General features: G+C 42.2%; 1 protein-coding gene across 8 annotated transcripts in view; it reads right to left on the bottom strand.

Annotated features, from left to right (window-relative positions):
* Positions 1–5,007: 5,007 nt before the first annotated feature.
* The window catches only part of GAREM1 (GRB2 associated regulator of MAPK1 subtype 1), a 211,038-nt gene continuing 188,326 nt past the window's right edge, over positions 5,008–27,719 (bottom strand). Inside the window, exons 5-10 of one of the 8 annotated variants that reach the window (XR_010407270.1) lie at positions 27,250–27,416; positions 24,711–25,560; positions 23,456–23,587; positions 10,948–11,248; positions 6,311–6,464; positions 5,008–5,356 (exon numbers count right to left, since the gene is read on the bottom strand). Coding sequence is in view for 6 of the 8 variants with exons in the window: in XM_064577773.1 (XP_064433843.1) it covers positions 23,477–23,587; positions 24,711–25,560; positions 27,250–27,416 (1,128 nt within the window). In the remaining 2 variants the exon portion in view is untranslated. Of the gene's footprint in view, positions 5,357–6,310; positions 6,465–10,836; positions 11,249–20,085; positions 23,588–24,461; positions 25,561–27,249; positions 27,417–27,719 lie in introns of those variants that run through there. The other 7 variants (XM_064577773.1, XR_010407269.1, XM_064577774.1 and 4 more) reach the window with 7 other exon arrangements.

Here is a 27,719-nt window from a genome sequence, read left to right as displayed (position 1 = left end):
TCTTTAGGATTTTCTATAAATAGGATCACATCGTCTGCAAACAGAGACAATTATACTTCTTCCTTTCTGATGTGAATGCCTTTTAGTTCTCTCTCTTGCATGACTGCTCAGGCTAGGACTTCCAGTACTAGGTTGAATAGGAGTGGTGAGAGTGGGCACCCTTGTCTTGGTCCTGATCTTACAGGAAAAGCTTTCAATCTTTCCCCATCGAATATGACGTTAGCTGTGGGTTTGCCATATATGTCTGGCCTTTATTATGTTGAGGTTACTCTTAATTTGACTTCATATTTTATTGCCCAGGCTAGGGCATGGCACGTGTTTCATATGTTAGTCTGTTTTCTTCTAGTTTTTCATGTACATAATGTCTGACACCACGCTAGCCCAAAAACACAGACAACAAAGACAAAAATAAATGAGTGGGATCATACCAAGCTAAAGAACTTCTGCACAATAAGAATGAAAAAAAGCAAGGCAATGAAAAGCAAGGCAACCTATGAAATGGGAGAAAATATTTGTAAACTATCCGATAAGGGCTTAATATTCAAAATGTATAAGGAAATCATACAACCGAATAGCAAAAAAAATTAGGTTAAAAAATGGGCAGAGGGCCCGAATAGACATTTTTCTGAAGAAGATATGCAAATGACCAACAGGTACGCAAAAAGATGTTCAATATCACTAATCATCAGAGAAACGCTAATCAAAACCAAATGAAATATAGCCTCACACCTGTAAGAGTAGCTGTTATCAAAAAGACAAGAGATAACAAGTGTTGGCGAGGATGTGGAGAAAAAGGGAGCCCTTGTGCACTGTTGCTGGGAATGTCAATCAGTGCAGCCACTCTGGAAAACACTATGGAGGGTCCTCAAAAAATTAAAAATAGAACTACCATGTGATCCAACAATCCCGCTTCTGGATGTATATCCAAAGGAGATGAAATCAGGATCTTAAAAGTAAATCTGCACTCCCATATTTATTGCAGGATTATTCATAATGCTAACATCTGGAAACACCAAAATATGGAAATTAATGGATAAAGAAGATATCGTGATGTTGGTCAAAGGATACAAACCTCCAGTTATAAGATGAATAAGTCCTGGGAATATAATGTACAGCCCAGTGACTATAGTTAACAATACCGTATCATAATACTTCAAGGTTGCTAAGAGAGTAGATCTTAAATGTTCTCATCACACACACAAAAAATGGTAATTATGTAAAGTGATGGAGGTGTTAACTTACTTTATTGTGGTAAACATTTGGCAGTATATACATGCATGAAATCATCACATCGGATACCTTAAACTTACACAATGTGCCATATCAGTTATATCTCAATAAAAGTGGAAAGAAAGTAAAAGGAGAAAAGTAATAAATTGTATTTTTCCGTCTTTTGCCTCCATTTGCTTCTGTGGAATCTCCCACCACTTTTAAGGCCTCCACAATAGTTTTTGAGAATTTCCAGAGGCTTTCTCACATGAACTCAGCTGCATATGGTATCCATCACTTGGCCTTTCCTGCTCCAGCTCCCACTGGTGTTTCTTCCGCTGTTATGGGTTGGATTATGTCCCCCAACCTTCATATGTTGATGTCCTAACATCCAGTCCCCCAGAATATGACTGTATTTGGAAACAGAGTGTTCGTAGATGTAATTTGTTAGGATGAGGTCATACTGGAGTAGGGTGGGCCCCTGAATCCAATATGAGTGGTGTCCTTACAAAAAGAGGAAATTTGGACACAGACAGGCACACAGGGAGAATGTCACATGAAGATGAAAGCCAGATCTGGGTGATGCTTCTCCACGCCAAGGAAAACCAAAGATGGCGGTGAACTCCCCAGGGGAGAGGCATGGGACAGATTCTCTCTCAAAACCCTCAGAAGGAAACAACCCTGCACCTTGCTCCAGCAATTCTAGCCTCCAGACCTGTGAGACAATGTATTTCTGTTATTTCAGCCACCCAGTTTGAAGTACTTTGTTACATCAGTTCTAGGCAACTGATACACTTGACAAGTGCTTTCTGGAATCTAAGCCCTATTAAGGCAGACACCAAATGTGCCTTGTTTGTCATTGTGCTCCCCAGGTTTAGCCTGGAGTCTGACCCACTGTGCGCAGTCATTCTTTACCGAGTGAAAGCCTAAGTCCCTGCTAGTACTGCTCATGCCCACAGACGCTGGTGGGGCGGGGCGGCTGTGTCCTGTCCCGTCATGTGCCGAGTGGGACACTGCTGTTGGGAGGATGTCCTTTCATCTGCTGTTGGGAGGGTGTCCTTTCATGGAGTCTTGCTGCCGAGCTATGCTGGAGCTGGCCCGTGTTCTCTGACACCACGCTGGATTGCGAGGCAGGGTTCCTGGTGTTGTGTAGGGATCTTATATAGGGATCAGTCTTTGGTTCTGTCTTTTGCATTTCGGTTTTCCTAGGGTTTTGCTATGAATCCATGAGAGTGTCCCAGAGAAAAAATATTGGACTTACTCATGATGTGCAGAACTCAAAATACCACCTCGCCTCCAAGAAACCTGGTATTGTTTCTTTTTTAACCAATCATGGAGCCTGCTCGCTTCCCCCTTACGGTGCTCTCTCAGCAAGTGCCTTGGTGGCCATCGGTGACAGTCTCTTTGTTGGCCCATCCCACCTGCCCTCTAGACTTGTCTGTTATATCGGATTCTACCCATGAGGACTGTGTCAGTGAAGCGGTGGTCCCAACTCACATTTCAGCTCCCAGGGGCGTCCGTGTGTGACGGTAGGACCTGGAACTTACGTTTATACGTTCACCAAGAACCTGTTTTCCATGTCTAGTACTGAAGGCAACTGTGCAATCCATTTCCTCCATCCATCCATTCATTCAACAAACAGTTTCAAATTGAAAAGCATTGGTTCTTAAAATGGCGAGCTTCGTCACCTAGATAGCTCATTTCCAGAGGGCAGCGAATGGATAGTACTCTCGGACCTCAATGTCCTAGAAATAGGCTATGTTAACTGATTGACTAATTTCATTGGCCTGTATCTGAATTTAGAGTCTCACAAAACGCCTATGTAATTCACCCTACGACGTGATGCAATGCTTGCTGAGATTTATGGAAAACATCCAGTATTCTTACCCATGGAGTTCTCATCCGTATCATTTTACCAGCAGCCCCCATCTGTCTTTTTTTGACAGCAAACCGAAAGAGAAGGACTTTGAAATCAGAAAGAAAAGGCATATATCTGTAGAAATATGGGTTATTGCTATCCTTTGAAAAAATTCAACCTAAAAATTCGATGTTTCTCCTTCTGTTCAAATCCAATTGTCCATCTGCTCTGCATTCCTTGCTTCCCCATGGCTCACTTTGCACCTTTTCCAGGGCTCATTCACACTTGTCATTCAGTCATCTGTCCTTCCAAATCAGCGGCAGCCACAGTCTAATTTAACAGCGAGATGACAGGCTGTTCCTCTGGCTTTAATGTAGGCTAATTTGAACAATCTGCAGTCCTCTGTTTATTTTATTTTAATTTTCAGCCTTCTGCGGATGTTATCTTCTAGCCCAGCAGACGACGTTTTTGTTTCTAAGCTCAGTGCAGCAGATGCTCTGTTGGTTTTCCCATAGAGAAGGCAACCAGGAAGGCTAGAAGCATGACCGTTTTGGGGGGGAGGGGGGGAGCCCGCACTGGCAGAGCATGTTTCTGTGACAGCAGGGCACCTTTCTCTGACCTTTTTTCCATTTTGATACTGAAAACACGAGTGAAGAGAGGCATGATCTTTTAAAATATGGGAGGTTTGCATAAAAATATTCTGGAACCCATGGCAGGATACTAGGTTTTAGGATGCCGGAGGTTCCCATTCAGCTTTACATTCCGAGCCTTTCCCTCCTCTCCCCTCCCCGCCCCCCCTTCCAAATTCTTAGGACTACACAGGAAATATTTGTGGAATTGAATCGAATAGATTAGTACAATCAAAGACATGGTAAAAGACAACAACACACTTCAAAGAATTATTTTTTAGATAGAAGCTTTAAAGTAGAGACAATATCTCATTTGGATCATTGTTATTAGCTTGTTAGGCCTAAATAATATTTAGGGTACTTTTTTCACTTGCCTATTAATTGTGCCATTTTTCCTCTTCTCAGATTGTCAGTCCTTCCGTTTGACGCAAAATGTTAGGAAATGAGCAAAACACATCATCCCAGATTTTAATTTTTCATGACATTTGAACGAAAAAACCATAAACTTAGAGCAAAAAGACAACACCCGTCTATAATCCAGAATGCATTTTATTTTCTTCCATGTATTCTTTATTGTTTAAAAATTATATTCTTATAGTTTGATATTTGTGCAGACTTAGCTCGGGTTTCGTGGTTGTCCTAGGCCTTGGTTCTGCCTCATCTGAGGCATCCGAGCATGTGGAGGATGGATCGGTGAGGATGGAATGAGCATTCTGTAAAATTGATTGCCTTGTGGCACAATACTGGATATTGATGGATTGAGGGCTAATATGGGTGCAGGAAAAGTGGGTGGAATATGAAGTTTTGAGAAAGCAAAAGGGGCCTGGTCTCAAAGCTGATTTGAGAAAATTCTGTGAATTTACCCTTCATTCATCAACAGTATTTTTGAGCGTATTATTCCGGGCACTGGGGCTTCAGCATGCAATAAAACAAAGTCTGGCTTTCTTTGAGCTTATAGGCAATGCCTAAACCAACAAGAAAGACAGATTTTGACAAATGTTAGGCAAAGGTTAGAGAAAAGTGAGTGATTGACCGGGTGGCTACGCTATTTAGGATATCTGGTTAAGTCTCTTGAAGGTGATGATTAAGTGGAAATCTGAATATGTCACAGCACTAAATGTGGTAAGGAATACTTGGAAGCAGGTATTCTTCAGGAACTTTTTTTTAAAGATTTTATTTATTTATTCTAGAGAGAGAAAGAGAGAGAGAGAGAGTGCACGAGCAGGGGGAGTGGCAGGCAGAGGGAGAGGGAGAAGCAGACTCCCCGCTGAGCAGGGAGCCTGACACGGGGTATGATCCCAGGATACTGAGATCATGACCTGAGCTGAAGGCAGACGCTTAACCCACTGAGCCCTCCAGGTGCCCTAGGAATACTTTCTAATGAGTCCTTAAATGACCATTTGAGGGAAGTGTTGAAAGCTAAAGTCGTGCTCTTGAAAACTTAACCACCATTCTCACCTGTGTGGTATCTTTCTCCTCTGAATCTCCTTTCTGCTACCTTCTGGGGCTGCCCTCTCAACATTCCACTTAGACGTCTGTCATAGAGCCTAGGGCACGCTGATGCACTGATTTCTTTACGTGTGTGTCCTCTTATTTTTCCCTGTAAACCTCTTGAGGACAAGCTCTGTGTCATCCACTTTTCATCTGTGGCTGCCAATCCCTGGCATGGAGTAAATAGTTAATAATTGCATATTCAATCACTATATTCTTCTCATCTCCACAGCTAGATAGAAAGGCAGACCATGTCCCATGTATTTTTTTTTAATATTTTATTTATTTATTTGAGAGAAAATGAGATAGAGAGAGCATGAGAGGGGGGAGGGTCAGAGGGAGAAGCAGACTCCCCACTGAGCAGGGAGCCCGAGGCGGGACTCGATCCTGGGACTCCAGGATCATGACCTGAGCCGAAGGCAGTCGCTTAACCAACTGAGCCACCCAGGTGCCCCCATGTATTTTTTTATATATATATAGTGTTTTATTTATTTAAGTAATCTCTACACCCAATGTGGGGCTCAAACTCATGACCCCGAGATCAAGAGTCGCGTGCTTTACCGACTAAGCCAGCGAGGCGCCCCCACATGTGTTTTTGCCCCCCGCCAAGCGCCCGGCAGCTGGAGGCTTGTCGTAAGTAGTGGGGCAAGATTTGCCAATTGCAGGTTCTTAGATGCAAGCACTTGAAATCCTTGCTTAAACCCCACTTGGCTTTTGAGTCTTTGCTCAAAGGGTAAAGTGGAAAGATGGGGAACAATGTAGGCAAGAGGGAGATTTAGACAATAGTCCACTTTTTAAGGGTGTTTGTTGGATTTTCTACTAGATCGACTTAGGGCTAGATAAAGGGGGAGAGGTAAGGAGATAAGTGGGGAATTTGGGGAAGGGGACTGATATATTGGACACAGGATATTTGTTACAAAGTTCAAATGATACTCTCAAGGATAAAAAATGTTTCTAATAAAAGGCAAGCACATTTTTATACAAGAATATGATGACACCGTAATTGTGCTAGTTTGGCTTTTTGTTTTCTTGCTAATATTACATCACCGAGTCACACAAGCGTGGTGAGGAGGGGACAATAAAAATCAGTTATCAATGCACTATTAACTCAGCGTGCTCTTACCTATTAATAAGACATTGATGTCTCCTCATATGCGTGTCCCATCGAGAAGCACTTTCTCATTACCTCCAAGCGGCATACACAAAATGGCTTTTCTAATATACTCATGCCTGTGGATGCTTGGTGCTAAAGACTTGTTTAAATGGTCAAAGATATCCTATTTAAGAAACAGGAAACACTTACATTGCACATTATCAACATTAGAATAGGATCTCATTATCCATTAGCTGGTATTTGTGCGATTTATAACTCACTTTAGATTGAGTTTTGCAGAATTTCATGATCTTTGCCACATCATCAGCTGAAAAAGTAGGTGCTATGTCTTTGCTCATCAGTTTGATATTATTAGCTGGGATTATGGCCTTGTGTTTTCTAGACTGCAGAGATCTTTTAAGAGATGCTGATAATTAACTATTAAATAAACGCTTGGATGTAGTTATCTTCATAACAGATAAGCTACTTGGAAATTGCTTTCAATAAAATGGAATGAGTTAAATTTCTTTCTATTTTTGTCAACCTTTGCCTGTCTTCTCTAAATCTCAGACAGAACACTATACTGTGTATTTATTTATTTATTTTTTTAGTAGACTGTGGTCTCTTAAAACTTTTGAAAGAAGGAACAAGTAAAGAGAGCTTCTCTGAAATGGCCTATGGGAAAATCAAGATGCTTCCAATGAGTACTGACACTCTGTCTGCTTTGAGACAAATCTATGCATGTTCACATAGGGGAAGAAGGAAACCTAACAGAGGCAAATGTTTCATACCATAAAAAGTAAATCACATTATAATTTAGAGAGAATTATATGTTCATTAAGTTGCAGTTCTTTGTTGTTGTTTTTGCCATTTTCATTGAGAAAAGGTAAAGAAAAAATAAAAAGCTAGGGAAATTGGGTGCCTAGCTGGCTCAGTTGGTACAGCATGCAACTCTTGATCTCGGGTCATAAGTTCGAGCCTCATGTTGGGTGTAGAGGTTACCAAGAACAACAACAAAAAAACCCCGAAAAAAATCTTTAAAAAATTGGGTGCCTTGTACTTTTATAGAGCTATGGCAGATTATTTCATTGGACTGAAAACTAAATGCAGGCTTCAACTTTAAAAACAAAAAAGGGGGGCGCCTGAGTGGCTCAGTTGTTGAACGTCTGCCTTCAGCTCAGGTCATGATCCTGGGGTCCTGGGATCAAGTCCCACATCGGGCTCCCTTCTCGGCGGGAAGCCTGCTCTCCCTCTCCCACTCCCGCTGCTTGTGTTTCTGCTCTCGCTCTCGGTCTCTGTCAAATAAATAAAATCTTTAAAAAAAACAAAACAAAACAAACAAACAAAAAAAAAACAAAAAAGGGGTCTTAAATAATTAGGTAAACACAGGTATCTTGAGATATTTAATATTTTTGGCAAACATTGATCTTCCTTAAAAAAAAAAAGGCTTAAGAGTTTGTTGGCAAAAGCGGATTGAAATGGTTAATTTGTTTCCATTCACTGATCCAACAACAATTAGTTATGGCATCTGATCAGAGAGGGGCAGGCTGAGAGGAAGGCAGGTGGGCCACTCTTGGGGGACCAGGACTAAGATAAATAAGACATGGGAGCCTACAGTCTAGTGACAAAATGGGAAGATTTAGACCCCAATTCACTTTCTAGAGGAGAATGGCCCTTATGGTACTAATATGAGGATACGCATGCTGGTTCAAATGGTAATGAGGACAGGGTTGTGGGAAGGCATCAGGGGGTAGAGATCAGGAGAAAGAAACTGCTATAACAGTGGAGAAGAAAAGAGAGGAATTTGCTGAATTTATTTTATTTTTTAAAAGATTTTATTTACTTATTTGTCAGAGGGAGAGAGAGGGCACAAGCAGGGGGAGAAACAGGCTCCCTGCTGAACAAGGAGCCTGATATGGGACTTGATCCCAGGACCCTGGGATCATGACCTGAGCCAAAGGCTAACCAACTGAGCCACCCAGGTGTCCCTGAATTTGCTGAATTTTTTTTTTTTAAAGATTTTATTTATTTTTTTAGAGAGCCAGCGAGAGAGAAACAGCATGAGAGGGGAGAGGGTCAGAGGGAGAAGCAGGCTCCCCGCTGAGCCGGGAGCCCGATGTGGGACTCGATCCCAGGACCCCGGGATCATGACCTGAGCCGAAGGCAGACGCTTAACCATCTGAGCCACCCAGGCGCCCCGAATTTGCTGAATTTAAAACCACTAACCAACTTATGCCCTTACCCACCCTGCTCATCCACGAAATAACCAACAGACACTACCGAACACCCACTACCAACAACAACTCGCTGTGGTGGTTGCTGTCGGGAGGAGTAAAGACACAGAAGACCCAGTTCCTGACTCAGAAGAAGTCTAAATGCCAACCCTTCCTTCCAGTGAAAAGGTCAATCCCTGGTGGGTCATTATCTTGCCATTTTACATGACAAATAATGACAAAGCATCTCCTTTCCTCTTTCTGCTAATACATAAGTCTTGTTGCTTTTTTGTTTTTCCTTCGGGCTTAACTTTCCTCTTTCAAGGAAATAAAAGTCCAGCTCTTGCTTCTTAAAGGCAGTTTTATTTCTTCGATACTGTTCCTGAGACTCTGTTTAGGCTTTTTGAAGTCAGATCAAGTTAGACATTAGTTATCCTATACCTAGAGGCAGACTGACTCATCAACCCTCTTTTGTGGAAGATACCACTTCTTTTTCTCCTCTGTCCTGCCTTGTTGCATTCCACTCACAGGGATTGTGGTGATAGGGGTTGTTGGGATAAATACATTTTAGGCTGGAAATGGAAGAACAGGACAAAATAAATTAAAAACTGCAGATTTGCCTGGAGCTAAGGGTAAAGAAATCAGTTTCTTTATTATTTTTGTTTCTTGCTTAGACTTGCAGGTAAGTCTGTTTATATCAGCTTGTCAAAATCGAGATTTCAAAAGAAATTTCTTTTTTTTACAACCTCACAACCCCGAGATCAAGAATTGTACACTCTACCCACTGAGCCAGCCAAGTGCCCCAAAAGACATTTCTAACGGAGAAAGTCTCCAACTTAGCTCTGATTATTTGAGTTGTTTCCTGTTCTTAGGTATTTCCTTCAATGTGAGGGACCAGTTAGATTGGTGGCTGCTGCTTGTGTGCATGTGTGTTGGTGGGGGGTGTCCTTTGTGGTCACGTGGCTGATTCCTACTATGGTGTAAGTTTAAGTTCTAGAACCTCAAACAAACTTGACAAAAGGACTGGTTGGTAAGAGAAAAATAGATCTTGGGCTTCACCAGAGTCTGCACTGGAGGCCTGGGTCTTGGCTCTGGCTGTCTAAAGAGTTCCTCTAGTCTCTGGTTGGACCTCGTCAGATTCTTTCACTCACCAGCCACTACTTTAACCTACCAGCCAACTGGGCGCCTAGTACCAGCCTGTATACTGGTTATATGTGGAACATACATAAATTAATAAAATACAATTCCTTTGCCCAAGGCCCACAAAGACTCTTTAATTGTCTTGCTGTTTTTTTAAAATTTATTTTTATTTTTTATTTTTTTAAGTAGGCTCTACACCCAATGTGGGGCTTAAACTCATGACCCCAAGATCAAGAGTCACACGCTCCACCCACTGTATCAGCCAGGTACCCCAACTGCCTTACTTTAAAAAGAGTTTGCTTTAAATTCCTCTTTATATCCATTTATGATAAAAGAATGAGTCTAATTTCTTTTTTTACTACGTTTGATATAAACTTGACATATCCCCCTAGACAGGAGTCAGGGAAGGGTGTGAGCAAGAATGAGAGAACACTTCTAATGTTTTAGCATTTTCATATATGTTTATGTAAGTCAGTAAGAAGGGCAAACATACTTATATTAGCAGGCAACTGCTTCTTCTGAACTAGAGAAAAGCTAAAAAATACAAATCACATACATCTGATTTTTATCCTGTTTGCCTGAGATCAGCTACACAGCTTTCTGGGCTCTGTGCAAAATGAAAACATGAAACCCCTTGTTCAAAAATTAATTTCAAGACAGCAATGGCAGAGCATTGGCCTGAGTGTGGGGCATATCCAACATCAGGCCCCAAGAGACTGCACAGGTTGCATGCTCAGGAACTGGCCTTGGACCTACAACCCTATGGGGTGGAAATCCCATGTTTCTTATATCCTGCCAACAGCTTAATTATGAGTGAATCACATGGCTATGAAGAGCTAAACTAGGTGATCTCAAGGTATTGACCTAGATCAGCATTTCCAAAGCATGATCTGCAGAATGTTGGAGAACTGTTGAGTTAAATATAGTCAAACAAGTTTTTATTGAAAATTTCTCAGAGCCTTTAATATACTAGTATGCATTATGCATTTCCAGGAGGTGAAATACAATATGCAGCATTTCTTAAAAAAATTTTTTGATGGGTTTGAGACAATTGCAAATATAGGCAGGAATAAGAACATGACCCCAGAGCTTTAGTGGTCTAACTTGTTCTAGACCTGAGTTCCATCCTCTACTTCTCACTCATGTATCAAAAATCTCTCTAGCAGGATGGCCTGCATTCCTACAGCCAGCATTGGGGCAATGGATATATATTGTTCAAGGGTCTATGCAGATGCTGCCAGTTGCTTATTCAATATTTGAGCTCTTCTCCCTTGCTCTGAGAGCTCTGATTAGTTCAGGGTTAGAAATACTCACCTATGTGACTCTTGCAGTTTGGGCGGTCACGTGACCTGGTTTTAGCCACTCTATGGAGTGGCGCTTCTGGGAAATACGATTCCTGATTACAAAGAGACAGAGTCGGTTGGCATGTGTCTTTCACTCTTCACACTCCCGAGCCTTCTTTCTGCTTGGAAGTCAGGAAGAATACTTGTGGGTACAGGATCCAAGGCATCATCTTGAGGATGACAACCACAGGTGAGGGCAGTGGAGCAGGGGACCAGAATGATCCTTAGGTAGCTGCGCAAGAACTGAGCTGCCTTCTCTGGGCTTCTTGTTCCTTGAGAAAAACAATCCTCACTCAATGAAGCTGCTGTAGTTGGGTTTTAGCTCTGTGCAGCCAGCCTCGCCTGAAACACCCGAAGCTGACACAGCAGCTCCTTCCCTCCCTGCTCCTTGGGTCCTTTTCTATCCACCTGCCCGAGTGGACAGCATGGATGCCCGTTCAATCCCACGTCTCCCTCACTCCCCTGTCCCACTGGGGTGCTCTGGGCACAACCTCGGTCCCACCGCCCTGGACCAGCTGAAGTGCAGTCTCTAGAGCCCCCAGGGGCCCTCTGACGTTGGGAAATCTCAGGCTCCTACGGTTGAGGAGGCCCACGTGACTGGTGGACGGACAGCGGGGTATCCCCACCCAGCTTGTCTACAGAGGGATGCTGCCTGACGGAACTTCTGTTTCGTCGCTCCAAGCAGGAGGAGGTCCAGCAAAGATTCTAGCCTGAGCACAGTCATTAGTCATAAAATTAATATTCCATTTATTTATTCTATGACTCAGACGCTGAGTCAAGACACAGTGATGTTTTTCCCTATTTGCTCCCAGAGTGCCTTCTATGCGTCTCTTCGAAAGACGTGGGTTTAAACCCAGGACTGGCCATTTACTTGCTATGTGATGGATGTCTTAGATGAGTTACCCTTTTAGACTCTGTTTCCTTGTCGATAAAAATGGGAATAACAGTAGTAGTTACTTCTTGTTGCTTCTGTGTAAATTAAATGAGATAATGCATATAATTTCCTAAGTTCCAATGAATGGAACACATGAAGTACTCAATAAAAGCTTTTATTACTGTGCTAACTGTAAACCATCAGCTTGTAGACAGAGAATGTGTCTTATTCACTAGAGCAGGTTTCTCACTCAGGTGAGAAACTGAAAACTTAATATATGCTCAAAAGCACTTGCTAAATGAATGGATGGCCAGAAGAAAAGTGTAAGTTATCCCCATCCCCACCTTCCTTTTCATTTCTAAGCGGGTTTAGTTCTATTTCAAAACCAAATTAAGTCTTTGAACTAAATGGTATCGCCTATATCAGCTCATTTAATTTCCATAACCACTCTGAGAGGTAACTGTTCCCTTTTCCATTTTGTAGGTAAGATAATGAGGCCAATAGTCACACTGATAATAAGGAGCAAAGCTCTGATCCAAATTCAAGACTAGGTGACTTCAAAGGTGTAAAATTATCCTCACTAGAGGGGGCGCCTGAGTGTCTTAGTTGGTTAAGCGCTGACTCTTGCTCTCAGCTCAGGCCATGATCTCAGGGTTATGAGTTTGAACTCTGCACTGGGGTTCATGCTGGGTACGGAGCCTACTTTAAAAAAAAAATAAGGAAGAAAGAAAAAGAAAGAAAGAAAAATAAGCCCTCCTTCAAGATATAGGATGGAAGCATGTGAGGGAATATAATCATGCCTCTGTGGGTGGTATTTCAAAGCTTTTGCAGGGCATTTGGGCAGCTAAGGGTGCAGTTATGAAGAGGTCTGTGGTTTAGACTGTGAGTCTTTGAGAGCGCATTTGTCTCTAGCATGCGTGGGTGTATATGTATATGTATTTACCTGCTGGACACCTGGGATTATAAGAAGGCATACCTGTAACTCACGCTGATGAAGCAGCCTGTGCACTGAACCTTTGTGGTGCTGCTGGGGAAAGGAAGGGCCAGAGGAGGACAGGAAATGCCCATATGCACCTCTCAAGTGCCACCTGTTGGTAGAAGCAGCTGTCTGACCAGAGGTGGTGCCCAGGAGCCCCAGGCGGTGATGCGTAGCAGGAAGTGATCCTGTGGCCGTGGCCGGGCAGCACGCAGTGGCCAGGGCTGAGACTCAGAGAATGACTGAGTGTTGGTCAACTGAGGAGCAAATGAGACACACTTACCCCTAAACACACTGGGCATGTGTCTTAGGGGCATGCCAAAGGGTGGGGGGCTGGATGATAAATTTTTTTTTTTTTGATAATTAAAAGTAATTTCAAACCTGATTTTAGCATTCATACATCTGGTATTGAAAAGGCAAATTTTTACTGCTTGGGAATGATGGTAGGCACTTCCCCCAAATTACTTGAATTAATGAACCCATCCAACACCACACCAGTTGCCCTTCCTTCTTCCATTTACCTATGAGATCAATCCAATCTCTCCAGTGTTGTTTGCCTGGTGGACCTCTTTGGCTGTGATAAGAACACGTTTATGAAATCAGGTTAGAGAATGTTTTAAAGCATCCTCATGAGCTAACTGGAGATAGAATGAGAGAGCATACAAGGAATTCAGGTAAATGTGAAACTCGGGCTAAGTCTGGGTAAAGATCTAAGAAGGTCCAGGAAAAGAGGTGTGAAAAGAAATCCAGAATGGGGGAAGATGGAGTAGATGGGGTCCTTTATTTCAGTGAACAGTAAGACCCGCAGTGGTGAGTGAAGAGAGCAGCTGAGTTAGGTGAGGAGATAAACAAGTCTGGTAGGGGGATAATCCACAGCTTGGAACATGGCTTCTGGAATTGAACATGGGTATCGAATCCTTGTCTCCAGCAACCACTGCCCACTTGCCCTTGATAATCCTTCTACACCAAAATCCAGCCCTGACACCAGGTGAGAGTCAGGAGGAGACAAAAACCTATGGATGGAAGATGAATGCTCTAAAAATGGCCAATATTGGCACCATGGTAAGACTAAAAATATGAAGAAACAACACGTCTCTCAAAGGAGACGGCAAGGGTTAAATAATAGCATTTTTTTCCATCGAGCATTAATACTGGTGAGATATACCTAATGGTTAACCGAATAAGAAGAACATGTACTTCATTTTCCCATTCCATATTTCAAACTGTTCTTTTATAGTTAGTTATCTGTGAAAGATAAATGAGTTATCTCAACCTTCCAAATAACAAACTATCAATGATTAACTAATTCATGGATCCCAGTACTTTATGTTACTATAATAGTGGTATCTCTACAGGTTGTCTTTTTCTTTCTTCCAGCACAAATAATTTCCACATCTTTCTATTATCCAGGATAATTAGTATAGAGAAATCTCACTTCTTCAAAATGTGCCCCAGATAACTAGCATACAACCGCGCTGAGGCCCTGGTGACAAGTCAAGAGCTGTTCTCATCACGGGAAAACTAGGAAGAACATGAACATTCTTGGGCCTGAGAAAGAATGTAATAGACAATGGCCTGACTCACAGTTAATCACATGGAGGAATAGGTAAGCTTTTTTAAAAACTGTGATATAACTAACTTACATACCATAAAATCGAGTGGACAATTTAAGTTGCAAAATGAGGCAGAAAAGGAAGAAGCTGGGACCGTACAATGTAGAAACGAGAACTTCTCTGGAGATCTCTACATATATGAATAAATCATGACAGTGTTTGAGGGTTTTTATTTTTTTTTATTTTTTTTTTTAAAGATTTATTTATTTGACAGAGAAAGATAGCGAGAGAAGGAACACAAGCAGGGGGAGTGGGAGAGGGAGAAGCAGGCTTCCCATGGAGCAGGGAGCCCGATGCGGGGTCCATCCCAGGATGCTGGGATCATGACCTGAGCCGAAGGCAGACACTTAACAACTGAGCCACCCAGGCGCCCCTGTTTGAGGGTTTTTAAAGTCCTGTCCAGGACTCAGACTTTGAGTGGGTTCACGAGTAATCCTGGCTCAAGGATAGATCAGTCAGATCACCTCTCCGGATTGCATCTACTTCAATGGTAAAATGATAACTTACATAGCCTTTTTCCATTTTAGAAGGGGCCAGCTAGGACATATATGAAGAACTGGCATCATTCTATAGTCTTCACATAGATGAGAAACCATAGTGAGAGCTTTTATGTGTAGGCCAGGGGTAACATAAAAAGAAACACAAAACCAGGAGAGCTGACCATTTTACAATGTGAAGAACAGTGTTTCTGTGTCCCAACTCCCAGAACAAAGCCATTGTCCCATGGCCCCTTCATCTCCAATCACTGACATGTGGTAAAAACAGGTAAGTGTGGTTATATGAAAAGTTGAGCAATCATACTAATTGAAGATGGCAACCTAAACTCAAACTGAAATTATTTTATTTATTTATTTAAAATTTTATTTTAGTTTTATTAAAGTGTAGTTGACATACAATGTTACATTAGTGTCAGGCATACATCATACTGATTTGTTAAGTCTATGAGTCATGAGAAGCGTGGCTACCCTGTCACCATTCATCACTGTGACAGTGCTTTAGACTGTATTCCTAACGCTGTACCCTTCATCCCAGGGACCTATCCATTCCATAGCTGGAAGCCTGTACCTCCCACTCCCCTTACCCATGTTGTCCATCCCTCCACACACTTTCCCTCTGGCAACCTGCACTTTGTTCTTTATGGGTCTCTTTTTACTTTTTGTTGCTTGTTCATTTGTTTTATGTTTTTTAGATTCCACAGGTAAGTGAAATCATATGGTATCTGTCTTTCTCTGTCTTATTTCACTTGGCATAATACTCTCAAGGTCCATCCATGTTGTTGCAAACTGCAAGATCTCATTCTTTTTTATGGCTGAGTAATATTCTGTTATATATGTGCATGTGTGTATATATCTGTGTGTATACACACACACACACACACACACCATTTCTTCTTTATCCATTCATCTATCAATGGACACTTAGGTTGCTTGCATAACTTGGCTATTGTGAATCATGCTGCAATAAACATAGGGGTGCATATATCTTTTTGAATTAGAGTTTTTGTTTTCTTCAGATAAAAAAACTGAAATTACTGGTAGTTTACTAGATTTGTAAACTCATCTCCTTAAAAGTTGAATTGAGACTTCCTTACCTTGTCAAAAGCTGCACTACTGAAAATAGTAAAAAGCACAGAGAATGAAGCATAAACATATTGATGCAAGAGCTGAAGTTTGACGTTTTCTTTGTTAAAGTTTATCTTTTCTTTGTTCTTTGTTCCAGGACCAACTAGGTAGGTTCATGGTTTGATTAGGGTGAAGGAGGATTGAAGGAGATTTACTTTTCCAATCTTATCTTGGAAGTCAGCTTTAATGTAATGATACTTGAGAGATTCTGTTTCTGGTTGAGGGCTTTGTTGCTCAAAACCAACCAATGAAATTAAAAAAAAAAAAAAAGGAAGTACAGCTTTTTTTTTTTTTACTGATGAGCACCATTCACTTTCAAAATTCCAGAGACTCAGAACCAAGAAGGGACAAGGCATCTGACAGGTCAGTTTTGCACTTTGAAAATTCCTCTACCTCTTCCGCAATGGAAATATGCATAGGAGCCAAGGGGAGCCCACCCCAAAATGTGCCACTTTAGCATACTGATTATCCTAAGTACTTAAGAGGCAGTTGGTGCAAGAAGGACACTCAGACCCTCCCCTGTCCCCTGAAAGCAGGAAATATGTCTCCCATGAGAAAGTTATGCTCCCTGTGCCAGGAGATCAAGAGATATCCTTATCACCAGATATGGGAAATTTAGAGCCAAGAAGGCTGTAAACAAAACAAAACAAAACAAACCAACAAACAAAAACCTTTGCTACTTTTTTCTAATTTACTACCCTAGTCCAAATTCTGTTTAGAATTCCCTACTAATTGAAACTCCCAAAGGTAATTGATTCCTTACAGATTTATTGTCTCTTTGTCTAAAAAGTATAAAAACTTCCAGCCTTGGTCATTTCTTTACGTTTCAATTTCATTATTGGGCCTCCGCGTGCATATAATAAAAGTTTGGTTCTTTCTTCTGTTAATCTGTTCAATTTAATTCTTAGTCCAGCTGGAAGACTTCGAAAGGTAGAAGAATTTTTCCTTCCCTACATATGGCTTGGAAAAATGACAGTGCTCCACTTTCAAATGACTTATCTTTTTTGAGCCACTTCTTTCTGTTTCCATGACTTCAGGATTCCAATGTGTTTGGCTAAGGAAAGTGGAAAACTGAATGAGGGGAAGATGGAGACCACCAATACAGGCCAGACTTAAAGTTTTGCCCCTTGTCTCACTACTGTACTCTATCTGAGCAGACTGGAGTTAAGCCTTGTGTAGTCATTAGCTGGTTGGAAAAGCCCGACACCCTGCGGCCATGTTTAGTACTACAGTTGCTTCTCCAGCTAGGTGTCCCAATTTGTAAACTCTTCCTAGGGTTTGGCATGGCTGGATACAATGGGATGAAAGGTGTGTGTACTCTGTGTAAGTTGTTGTTGTTGTTGTTTGTGTTTTTTTTTTTTTTTTTTTTTACATTTTTTCATTTTATACCTGTCTCACTATCTCCACAGAGTCATCCTTTTTGATCAAAAAGCAAGAGACATGCTCAGAGCCTCCATTTTATAAGCAGGAGAGGTTTCTCTTGATTTTCAGCTAGCACTGCCTGGGTAGCATCAGTTCAAGATCTTAGAAGACAGAGACGTTGGAGGACCATGATAGGAAATTCTTTGCACTAAAAAAATTAATTTTTAAAAAAGTAATCTCTATGCCCAACATGGGCCTCCAACTCATGACCCTGAGAATCAAGAGTTGTATGCTCTACCAACTGAGCCAGCCAGGTGCCCCCCTAAGAAAAAAATCTAAATATTATTTTAAAAAGATAAAAGTCGAGGAAATTGGGAGACAATGTTGTAATAGAATGAATACAGAATGGGGAATCAGGAGACTTTATTTCTAGCTCTGATTCTGTCACAAACCTTATGTGGTCTGGGGGAAGTCATTTACCCTCCATGTGCTCATTCCTATAAAGTTAAGAGGTTGGGGGTGTCTGGCTGGCTCAGTTAGTAAAGCCTGGAACTCTTGATTTTGGGGTCATGAGTTTTAGCCCCATATTGGGTGTAGAGATTACTTAAAATAAAGTTAAGAGACTGGACCAGACCATTTTCAAGGTTCCCTCTGGCTCTAAACTTCTGTGATCTGTCCATGGATAGTTTTCCTACGCCCTGCACAGTTGTGCTTCTGAGCACACAGAAACTGCTCTTTTTTCTCTTTTTCTTTTTCTTTTTCTTTCTTTCTTTCTTTCTTTCTTTCTTTCTTTCTTTCTTTCTTTCTTTCTTTCTTTCTTTCTTTTCTTCTTTCTTTTCTTCTTTCTTTCTTTCTTCTTTCTCTCTCCTTCCTTCCTTCCTTCCTTTCTTCCTTCCTTCCTCTCTCTTTCTCCCTCCCTTCCTTCCCTTCTTTCTTTTAAAAAGATTCCATCTTTAAGTAATCCCTACACCCAACCTGGGGCTTGAACCCACAACACTGAGATCAAGAGTCAAACGTTCCACCAACTGAGCCAGCCAGGTGCCCGACTCCTTATTTTCACCCACTGCAGGTAGTCCTAAGATCAATCGTGGCTTGGTCACTCTACCATATCCACTACTCAATTGCCTGTGTCTTTTAGAACCAATATTTCACTCAAGTCGATAGGCACATACTGATCTTTTTTTAGTTTGTTTTATATCCATTAAAGAATTGAAGTCATTGGCTTAATTAAACTGTTAGAAGAAAATGAATTCATTGGCAAATGATGCAAACGATCTGGGACCTCTGAACAAGTTCTTATCTTGCCGTCTCTTAAAAAAGTCTACTCAGAAGTCTTAATGATAAATACAAGTTTCATTTGTGTCATTTTTTTTTAACTTTATTGTTATCTTGATCTTGATGGCACAAAGCCTGGCCACCAGCAGGAATGTGATGGTATTCATGCTATCATTCAATAGAACCCCAAATAGCATCTACTTTAGAAGACACAACAATGGAGACATAAGCCCTGATAGGAAGAGCTTATAGCTTACAAAGGGACAAGAAGCTAGGCCAGCACAGAGGGCAAGCTAACTGGCTTTGGGGATTGGTACTGGTAAATCCAGAAGGAAGTGTATGAGTCGGCTAAGCAGGAGGGGCTGGGAAAATTCATTGCAGTGAAATGAGAATTTATCCAGTACTTAATCATTCTTTTCAATGATTTGGCTTTTTCTAACCTCAAGATATTTGACTCTAACCCAACTTATTTCTAAACTCAAATTTACTTTGCAATTTTCAGTTTGGGGGAGTGATATGTCCTAGTGCCCATCTGATTTAAGTACTCCTAGGACCTTGAGACAGATCCTTGCATGCTTTAGCCAACCCCATCCTACAGGTTCAATGCTACACGTTCTTCCAGTGCATATTCCCAAAATCCAGGGAAGAAGCCACCTATGGATTTAGTTATAAGCTTTATCCCTGTGAAACAGGACAGAGGGTTGAAGGCTTAAATAGAAGATGATTCGAGAACACTTTGTCTAGTGAAAGAAGTCAGGAAGACTCTGCATGATTGTGAAGCTGGGGGAGGGGGTCCTGTTGGGGGCCCAGGACATGGGTCTTTTCGTCCTCTCAGCCCCTTAACCCTACCCCAAAGCCTCTCCATAAAATGGTCTGAAGTTATTTCATGCTATTTCAAGTAAAACAGAAGCTCTCCTAAGCAACCCCCACTTGTCATTTGCCAACTTCTCTGTAAAACTCACTGGTGGATGTCGCAGCAAGCTGAAGACCCATGACTTTCTCCAGTACCCCCCACAATCTCTCACCGATTATGTTGGCTGTAATTATATAAATTCAACCATGTATAAGCCAAAAAGAGAGGAATGCGTGTTGTTTCTTTCCCCCACACAAACATGGACTTCTTTTTCTTTTTTCTTAAAGCTCAGCAGTTCATCTCTATTTGTCTTTTGTTCTAATTCCTGACCACACAGGTACTGGGTTTTCTTTGAATGCCATCAGGTGACCTGGCTCCCAGCTGCTTCTTTGTACGATAGCCATTGTCTTCAGTCTCTTAGTACAGAATAGGCTTGCAGCATTAAGAATCCCTTCAGACACGTTCTCATCTCCTTCATGAGGGTGGGGAAGAGAGTTCTAGAAAACTATGCACTAGGTCCAACTCACTGAGGAACTGCAAGAGGATCAACTTTTAAATTTTCTTTATTTATAGACATTTTGGAACCATTTAAATCAACAAAGAACTTTTTTAGACAGAACATACCATGTTTATCTTGAGGTACACATTGGGCCCATTAGATAATGCTCTGGAAAGTAACACAACCGTTAACTGGTAGTTAACACCCCCGGTTTTCCAAGCAAAGAACCTATAAAGACGGTTACAAAATTCTTTGAAAAGAATATACCCTTTCCATTTAAATCAAGGAAAACTCCCCCAATTTTTAATTAATTGAGTTCAATTTTTAGGCTTAGCTTAAACAATTATTTTAAATGGAACTTAATATGAAAATGGGAGAAGAGGTTGATAGCTAAGAAATGATCTGAGCCCGAATACATGAGATTGTAAACAAAGGAAATTTATAATCTGATAAGCTCATTACAAAATTCATAGCCTAAAAATTAGACAGAGCAGCAAAATTACAGAAGATATTTGTACATAGTTTTAACTGATATCACGTTTACCCCTTGTTTCTGGTTTTCACAATGAGATCAATTTTAAAACACAAGTTTTAAAGACTAAAGTTTTAAAGACTAAACCGCAATGTGACTTGACAAGAAGGGGCCATGAGAATTCCACAATATTACAACCCCACAGCATAAAAAATCCTACTTTCCATCATTTGCATTCTGGGCATTTTACTCTTTTTGCCCTAGCAGCCCATTGCCTTTATATTACTAGATAAAGAGTGGGAATTGATAGAATGGTCATAGTTTCTGAAAGTTTCGTGTGTCCAATAGCAGATTTAACTTTTCTGGGGGACTGACGTTGAAATTTCCTTTGAATGGTTCACGAGGTACTTTGGAAAATGGTTTTGTTTTCCAGTTTGTTATTCAAAATGTTAATTTTATGCTCTTTAGGCATGATGAGTAGTGACTTGTTACACAAAGTGTTTGGAAAATGAAGGACCCTCTATCCATCCACATCCACCCCCTGAACTTCTCAAGGAGTTGTATGGATGGTGTGCAGGTGGTTCTGGAATGTGAGCAGAGGGTGTTTATGCCTATGTCTGAAAACAGTTGGAATGGATTGTCATAACAGTTTCCCATAAGATTGTTTTATTTCTACATGAGACAAGAATAAACATAGCAATTTAGTCGAATGGGCAGCTTGCTGAAACTTCATAAACTTGAATGGTATATGTGGGTTGAAAGAGTGTAAATGTAAATTTCACAGTTCATAAAGTTGAGCAGCTCAACTTCAAGGAGAAATGTGCCGGCGTTTACAAGATTCTGAGAAAGAATAGGTCCGGGAGTGTGTGAGTTCTCCCTTCCAGCATGAGTTAGGTCCATATTCTACACTTTAGCTGCTTGGTTTGGCTTATTCCTGATTTTCTTTTCTGATGGGGGCCATGAATTTAAACCCCAAGGAGGGTCCTGTTTAGACAGACACTTTCCCCTAAGCCCCATGGTCACCGCACTGACTGCAGGGAACCTGCCAGATATGTTCAGTCTTGACCTGGTTGTGTTAGCAAAAGTTCTGCTTCTGGGGATCTCTAGAACATCATTTCTCACTGCGAAACTGCAGCTCTTAGCAGGGAAAGGCCGGTTCCTCCCCGTCCCTGCACTGTGTCTCTTGCTGTGATCCTCTCTGCCTTGTCTAGTCAGGGTGCCAAGGTCCTCTACAAAGTGTTCAGCTCAGGAATGGCAGCTACATGTATCTGTGCCTTTGGAGATGCCAGAAGTTAGTTATCACAGTCAAAAACATTCCTAATCGGTAAAAGAGAACATTAGCTAGTGGGAGTCAGAGATACTTTCAGCCTCTAACATATTCTAAGTTTTCACGATCACGTGGCGTTGATTTTCTTACCCCTTTAATAAAGCCTGCCATTTCTTCCATCTGTGATTCTTTGAAGACAGAACACACTTAACTCTCCATACATCCAACTGCCCAGAAGATTTCCTGTCTTTCTCACACATATGCAGTCTCAGCAACTGTGATTTTAAATATAAACATCATGAGCTCCAAGAGGGCTTTTTTTTTTCAGCATTGTCGAGTCATACCAGCATAGTGCCTGGCGATAAAAGGTGCTCAACAAATTTGAATACATGACCCAAAGGCCATAGCGCCTGCCCCCAAGTAGTCTCTATATTGCTACCAATACAAACTCGATGTACACATGCCAGGACAAAAACCAGAAACTATTTGTGTCAAGTTTTTGCAAAATAAAACATAAAAAGAGAAACATAAAAGGAGTCAGCTGTTTATGTGGGGCAGCCTTCATAGTAAACCCAAACCCGCTCTGTTCCTCCCGCCGGAATCTGAGAATTGTGTCCAAGGGTCAGGTACTTAAAAGCAGACTCAGCAAGGATTTGCTAGAGAAAAACGTGCAGCGTTTCAACTGCATCCTCTGCTTTTATTTTAAAAGAAAGTGCTGAGAGGTTAATGTTGCCATGGAAGTGGTTGCTGACACAGAAGGATGTTTTTTTAAACATGAAAGTCACTGAGGGGTCTCATGTCATGTGAGTGCAGGACCGGAAACTTCCATATAGATTTTTCAGTTACTTCTGAAGGGGCGCTCCAGTTTGCCTTATGGGATGCATTTTACCGAGAGTATTTACATTTTGGGAGATGTGTGAAGGGAGGAAAAAAAAATGCCTTAAAAAAAAAAGATTTAGGATGGAAAATGAGAAGAGGTTCAATTCACCTCAATTCTAAACCAGGAGATGGATTTAAGAACATCTTTAATGTCAAGAAATAAAGCCATGGGCGCCTGGGTGGCTCAGTTGGTTAAGCGACTGCCTTCAGCTCAGGTCATGATCCCGGAGTCCCGGGATCGAGTCCCGCATCGGGCTCCCTGCTCGGCAGAGAGTCTGCTTCTCCCTCTGACCCTCCCCCCTCTCATGTGCTCTCTCTCATTCTCTCTCAAATAAAATAAAATAAAAAAATCTTAAAAAAAAAAAAAAAAAGAAATAAAGCCATATTGCATATTGCATGTTGCGTTATCGTGGGTCTTGTCTTTACCTTTGTTTAGGTATTCTGGTGAGCAGGAAGACTGGATAAAAAGATAGAAGCCAATCCTGCAAGTCATATTGACGCCTGGTGGGCTGACCTCAGTCACAGATGTCTGCACATCCAGAATCAGACTGGGGGGGAGGCAGGGCTAGGGCTGGTGGCTTGCTTGGAGAACTAGAACTTTTCTAAGATTTACATTCCTTCAAAAAGTCAACAATGATGATGAGGCATATTTTGGAAATTTTAATCACATCTGTCAAGAACCGTCAGAATAATGTCCTGGAATTCTTGGAATAAAAGTATGGTAATAATGTATTGTCTTTGGACGAGAGGAAAAGAAGAGGCTTATGAACGAAACAAGTGTACTTACTGATACTTCATAAAAAATTACTCAAAAGATGAAGGTCGTAAGTCTGATTTTTGAGCTCTCCTGAAGCACAAGCGTGTGAAGAACACCTAATACACTCTGCGAAATGCTCTTCAGACCTCTTGCTGTTAGACACTGGGGAAAAAAGAAGACCCTCAAACTGGAGATGAATTACCCTCTGACAAGAAACTACCATTTTCCCAGACATCGGCATGCAAGTATTACGTGCCAACCACACCGCCCATGGGCTTACAATCAAATTTAATTCTTTAATACAGACCCTCTACTGATTTCTTCCAAGCTTTCAGTGATGAAGCCGAGTCAGACTGAGCTTTGAGGGGAAGGGTTCTGAGAATCTTTGGAATCATTCTGTCCACTCTTCCTAAGAGCGTCAACTTAGTTAACAGCCCCAAACCTCAATGGATCTTTGAAAGTGAACAGATGTTATCTAAAATATCAGACTAATAATGATGTTTAAAACATGTTTGTATTGTGTATACATATATACACATATATGCATATATTTTGGGTTTTTTTTTTCCACTGCTCAATAAAATTAGCAGCAGTTACAGATAAATTATTGTGGTCATGATTTGTATTATTTCATACATCCTCTAGCAACATGTGACTTTTGGAAAATGCCTTTTGATGAAAAGATCCCCACCAAGCATATAACAAACAGTAAAGTGTCATTTCATATCACTAACATTTTCAGGCACAAGAGTAAAACAATTAGCACTGCTGAGCAATCCAAACAACAGAGCACAGAATAGTTAATTGTCTAAAGTCGATTCCCCCAAAGGAGAGAACTGTTGTTCAAAAAGTGTTTTTTTTTTTTTAAGTTCTTTTTTGTTGTTTTGTTGTTTTTTTGATTCTTACGGTTTTCAGCTTTGGCTATTTTGTAATAAATATCATACCTTCTCGCATAAACCTACTTGGGTGAGAATTAATTCTCTGAACATGCCTTTTGTCTTTGAGCAGCTGTTGAGTGATGTACAAGGCACACCTCTAAGTGTTCTGTACAGCATTTTTATTGATGTACAAAATAGCCTGTTCACCATTCAAAAACGTAATCTGCATAGTAAGAGTTTCTCTTATCCCTATTTACAGAGAAGGTTTTTAGTGCAAAAAACATGGAATTGTGTCCCAGCCCACCCCTTCTAGCACACACATTTGTCCGTTTTGTTCAATGCTAGCTGGGGTTATTTGGCTATATTTTGGGCCTCCAGCCGTTAATGAATTGCATTATTTTCTTCACCTGCAGTTTGCTCAGTTTGAAATCCTCGGAGAGGATTTCTTCCGTCAGCTGAACGAGCAAATTCCCATCGATCTTTTCAGTAACGAAGAAGGATATGACATCTTCAGACAAACCAATAAACCGTAACGACTTGGACACTTCTTCTACAGAGAGTCCCGACAGGTCAGCGGGCGGCTGCCATGGGGAGCCATCGCCGCAGGACCTGGGGGCCAGCTGGAGGTGGAGCGGAGATGAGAAGGGGTAGGTGACGGAGAAGATGTCCTGCATGCCCTTTTTAACAAAGTACTGGTCCTCAGAGAGGTCCGGGGACCCAGGCTCGGGGTCTTCCTCAGCACCATCAATTTTCAGAGGCAAGGGAGCAGTGTCCGAGGCGGCTTTCTCTTCCACTGGCTTTGGAGCCCTGGGGGGTAGGGCAGGGCACGAAAGACTCTGCTTGGTTGTGTCAGCAGCCCGAGTTTTCTCATCCGTGCCCTCCACAGAGTAGCTGGCCGACTTGGGACAGGCAGGGACGCTGCCGCTGAATTCTGAAGTGACGGAGCCAGGGGGACTGGCCGAGAGCTCACGGCCGTCCAAATCAAAGGGTGCTGGGCAGTTTCTCTTTGGTGTGCCTGGCGTCTTCTGTCGCGGGTAACTGTAGCTCCTGCTGGGACCCAGCAGGAAGTCGCTCCTGGTCTGGCTCTCCGACGCTCCCGAATAATGGTTGGGCCACGAGAGCCTGGAGGAGAGCGTGTCAGCAGAGGGACTTCCCATCGGGGACTTGAGGTCCACGGAATCAGTTTTCACGCGGTTGCAGGGATAGCAGGACACAGGCGCACTTTCGGAAGGACTCGTGTCGCTTTTAGGAACGCTGCTTAAGAGCAAACACAGAAAGGGAGGTGAGTCAAAAGTAGCAGCCAAATATCGAGCCGACCCTTATCCCCCAGATGTCACTTCTGAGTAGAAAAGGACAGCTAGGAAGAAAAATACAGTATTTCTTGTCATGAATCCAATAAAGTATCTGCTAACTTCACCGGGTTTTAAAAAAAGTCTTTAAGTTACTAAAATTCACCGATAATTACACAGATATGAATTATAATGATTTAAAAGGTTATAGTAGAGGTGGCAAATATATATATATATTTAATTTAACTAACAAGAAAATCACTGTGAGTGGGTCTGGATCTTTACGATGAGAAAAATTCTTTTTTTTTTTTTTTAAGATTTTATTTATTTATTTGACAGAGAGAGACACAGCGAGAGAGGGAACTCAAGCAGGGGGAGTGGGAGAGGGAGAAGCAGGCTTCCCACCGAGCAGGGAGCCCGATGCGGGACTCGATCCCAGGACCCTGAGATCATGACCTGAGCCGAAGGCAGATGCTTAACGACTGAGCCACCCAGGCGCCCCACGATGAGAAAAATTCTTAAGCCATGTTTAGGCTTATCACCAATAGGTCGTGTGAATGATGAGTAATGTCTGCAGCAGGTCAGGGTGGCATGAGAGCTGCAGATGGGGCCTCGTGCCTGTCATCCTTGGGCCATGTGACAAGACTACAGCACCAGCACCTATGACTCTATTTCCATCCCAAAGTCTGAGGTGAGAAGAGATGCGTCAAACACAATGCTTGCCTTGGCTTCTATTCAACTGAGTAAAACTAGCATAAGGATTTCAACGTCCAGAGAACAAAGAATAACTGCAAAAGAGAGCTATTTTACATGGTGAAGACCAGACATGGAGCAGTGCCTTCAACTTGGGGGCCATATTTTAAGAGTGACAGGGAAGCCAGGGTATGCTCAGAGGTGGGGTGACCAGGCTGATGAGGGACCAGGCAGCGATGCCAGGGGAAATAGCTGGAGGAACTGAGGCGATCTCTCTGGAGAAGAGAAGACTTACATCTTAGCTGACTTCAAATTGTTCACAGGCTGACAAAGAGAAGCAGGGAGGATCTATTTTTTTTTTTTTTTCCAGAGGTAAGAAACAGTTGAAACTTATGTGGAGATAGATTTCAACTGGATATAGGGAAAGATTACCAAAAAAAATCACTGGCGTTTGCCAACGATGGAATGAGCTGCAGTGCAAAAGAAGGAGCTCACAGCACTGGAAGGATCCAGACAGAAGCGAATGGCTACCAGACCGCAGCGGTCAAGAAGGGATTCCCGTAATGGTTGGAAAGGCAGAGCAGAGCCAACAGGACCCTTTCAACTCTAGGTCCCGGTTGAAGGTGCTGTTGTCTGCTTGTGCAGAAGTGGGAGTGGAAAGAACGAGAGGCTGGTCTGTGAGAGCTGGTGGCACTCCGTGGCTTGCTTTAAAGAGAATCCAGCCAGCCTTTGTCGCGGAGTTTCTCACCTACACTGTGGTTTCTTTTCTTCCTAGGACACTGGTTCTTCCATCCTCGCTTGAAACCAACAGGGGCCCCATCATGCTTTTCCAGCGAAATCCTTTTGTGTTTAAAGAACACTTCCTCTCCCACCTCCTGCCCAGGCTACAGCTACCCTTGGCTCTGTTCTCAAGAAGCGGTGAGCTGGCCGACAAGAAGACGCGTGCCCTGGCGTTAAGACTTACATGTCGTGCAGCCCTGACGAATAGTAGGACAGGGTGGGGCTGGGAGAGCGAGTCTGCTGCCGAGCTGGCTTGGCCGTACGAGGAGGGACCGAGGGGCTTGTGGACAAAGGCTTTGCGCTTCGGGGTGGAACAGGAGGGGCGTTCAGGAGCCGGCACTCTTCCCTGACCTGGCGCGGAAAAGAACACTCTGGGTTAGCAACAGACTGACAACGGGTCAAGTTGCTACTCTTAAAACAGTAACGGCAGGGGCATAAGGCGGGTGGAGCGAGAAGACCGCAGCACGTGAGGAGGATGATAAACACAGGTGCTGCCCGAGATCAAATCCACGCCTGTCACGAACTTGGCGGGACAGACCGATTTTCAAGGGGACTGCGTGGCAAACGCCAGTGGCCACTGAACCGTGGCCAGTAACGTGAACGACAGTGAGTTCAAAGGCCAGTGACGTGTGAGCTGTGTAAAACGGAAGTATT

This window comes from Mirounga angustirostris, unplaced genomic scaffold (genome assembly GCF_029215605.1).
Source record: "Mirounga angustirostris isolate CCGP_5_RB_7025 unplaced genomic scaffold, mMirAng1.0.hap1 SCAF_14, whole genome shotgun sequence".
NCBI lineage: Eukaryota > Metazoa > Chordata > Mammalia > Carnivora > Phocidae > Mirounga > Mirounga angustirostris.
Note: the sequence above shows the minus strand (reverse complement) of the source record. Positions and strands in the feature narration are given on the sequence as shown.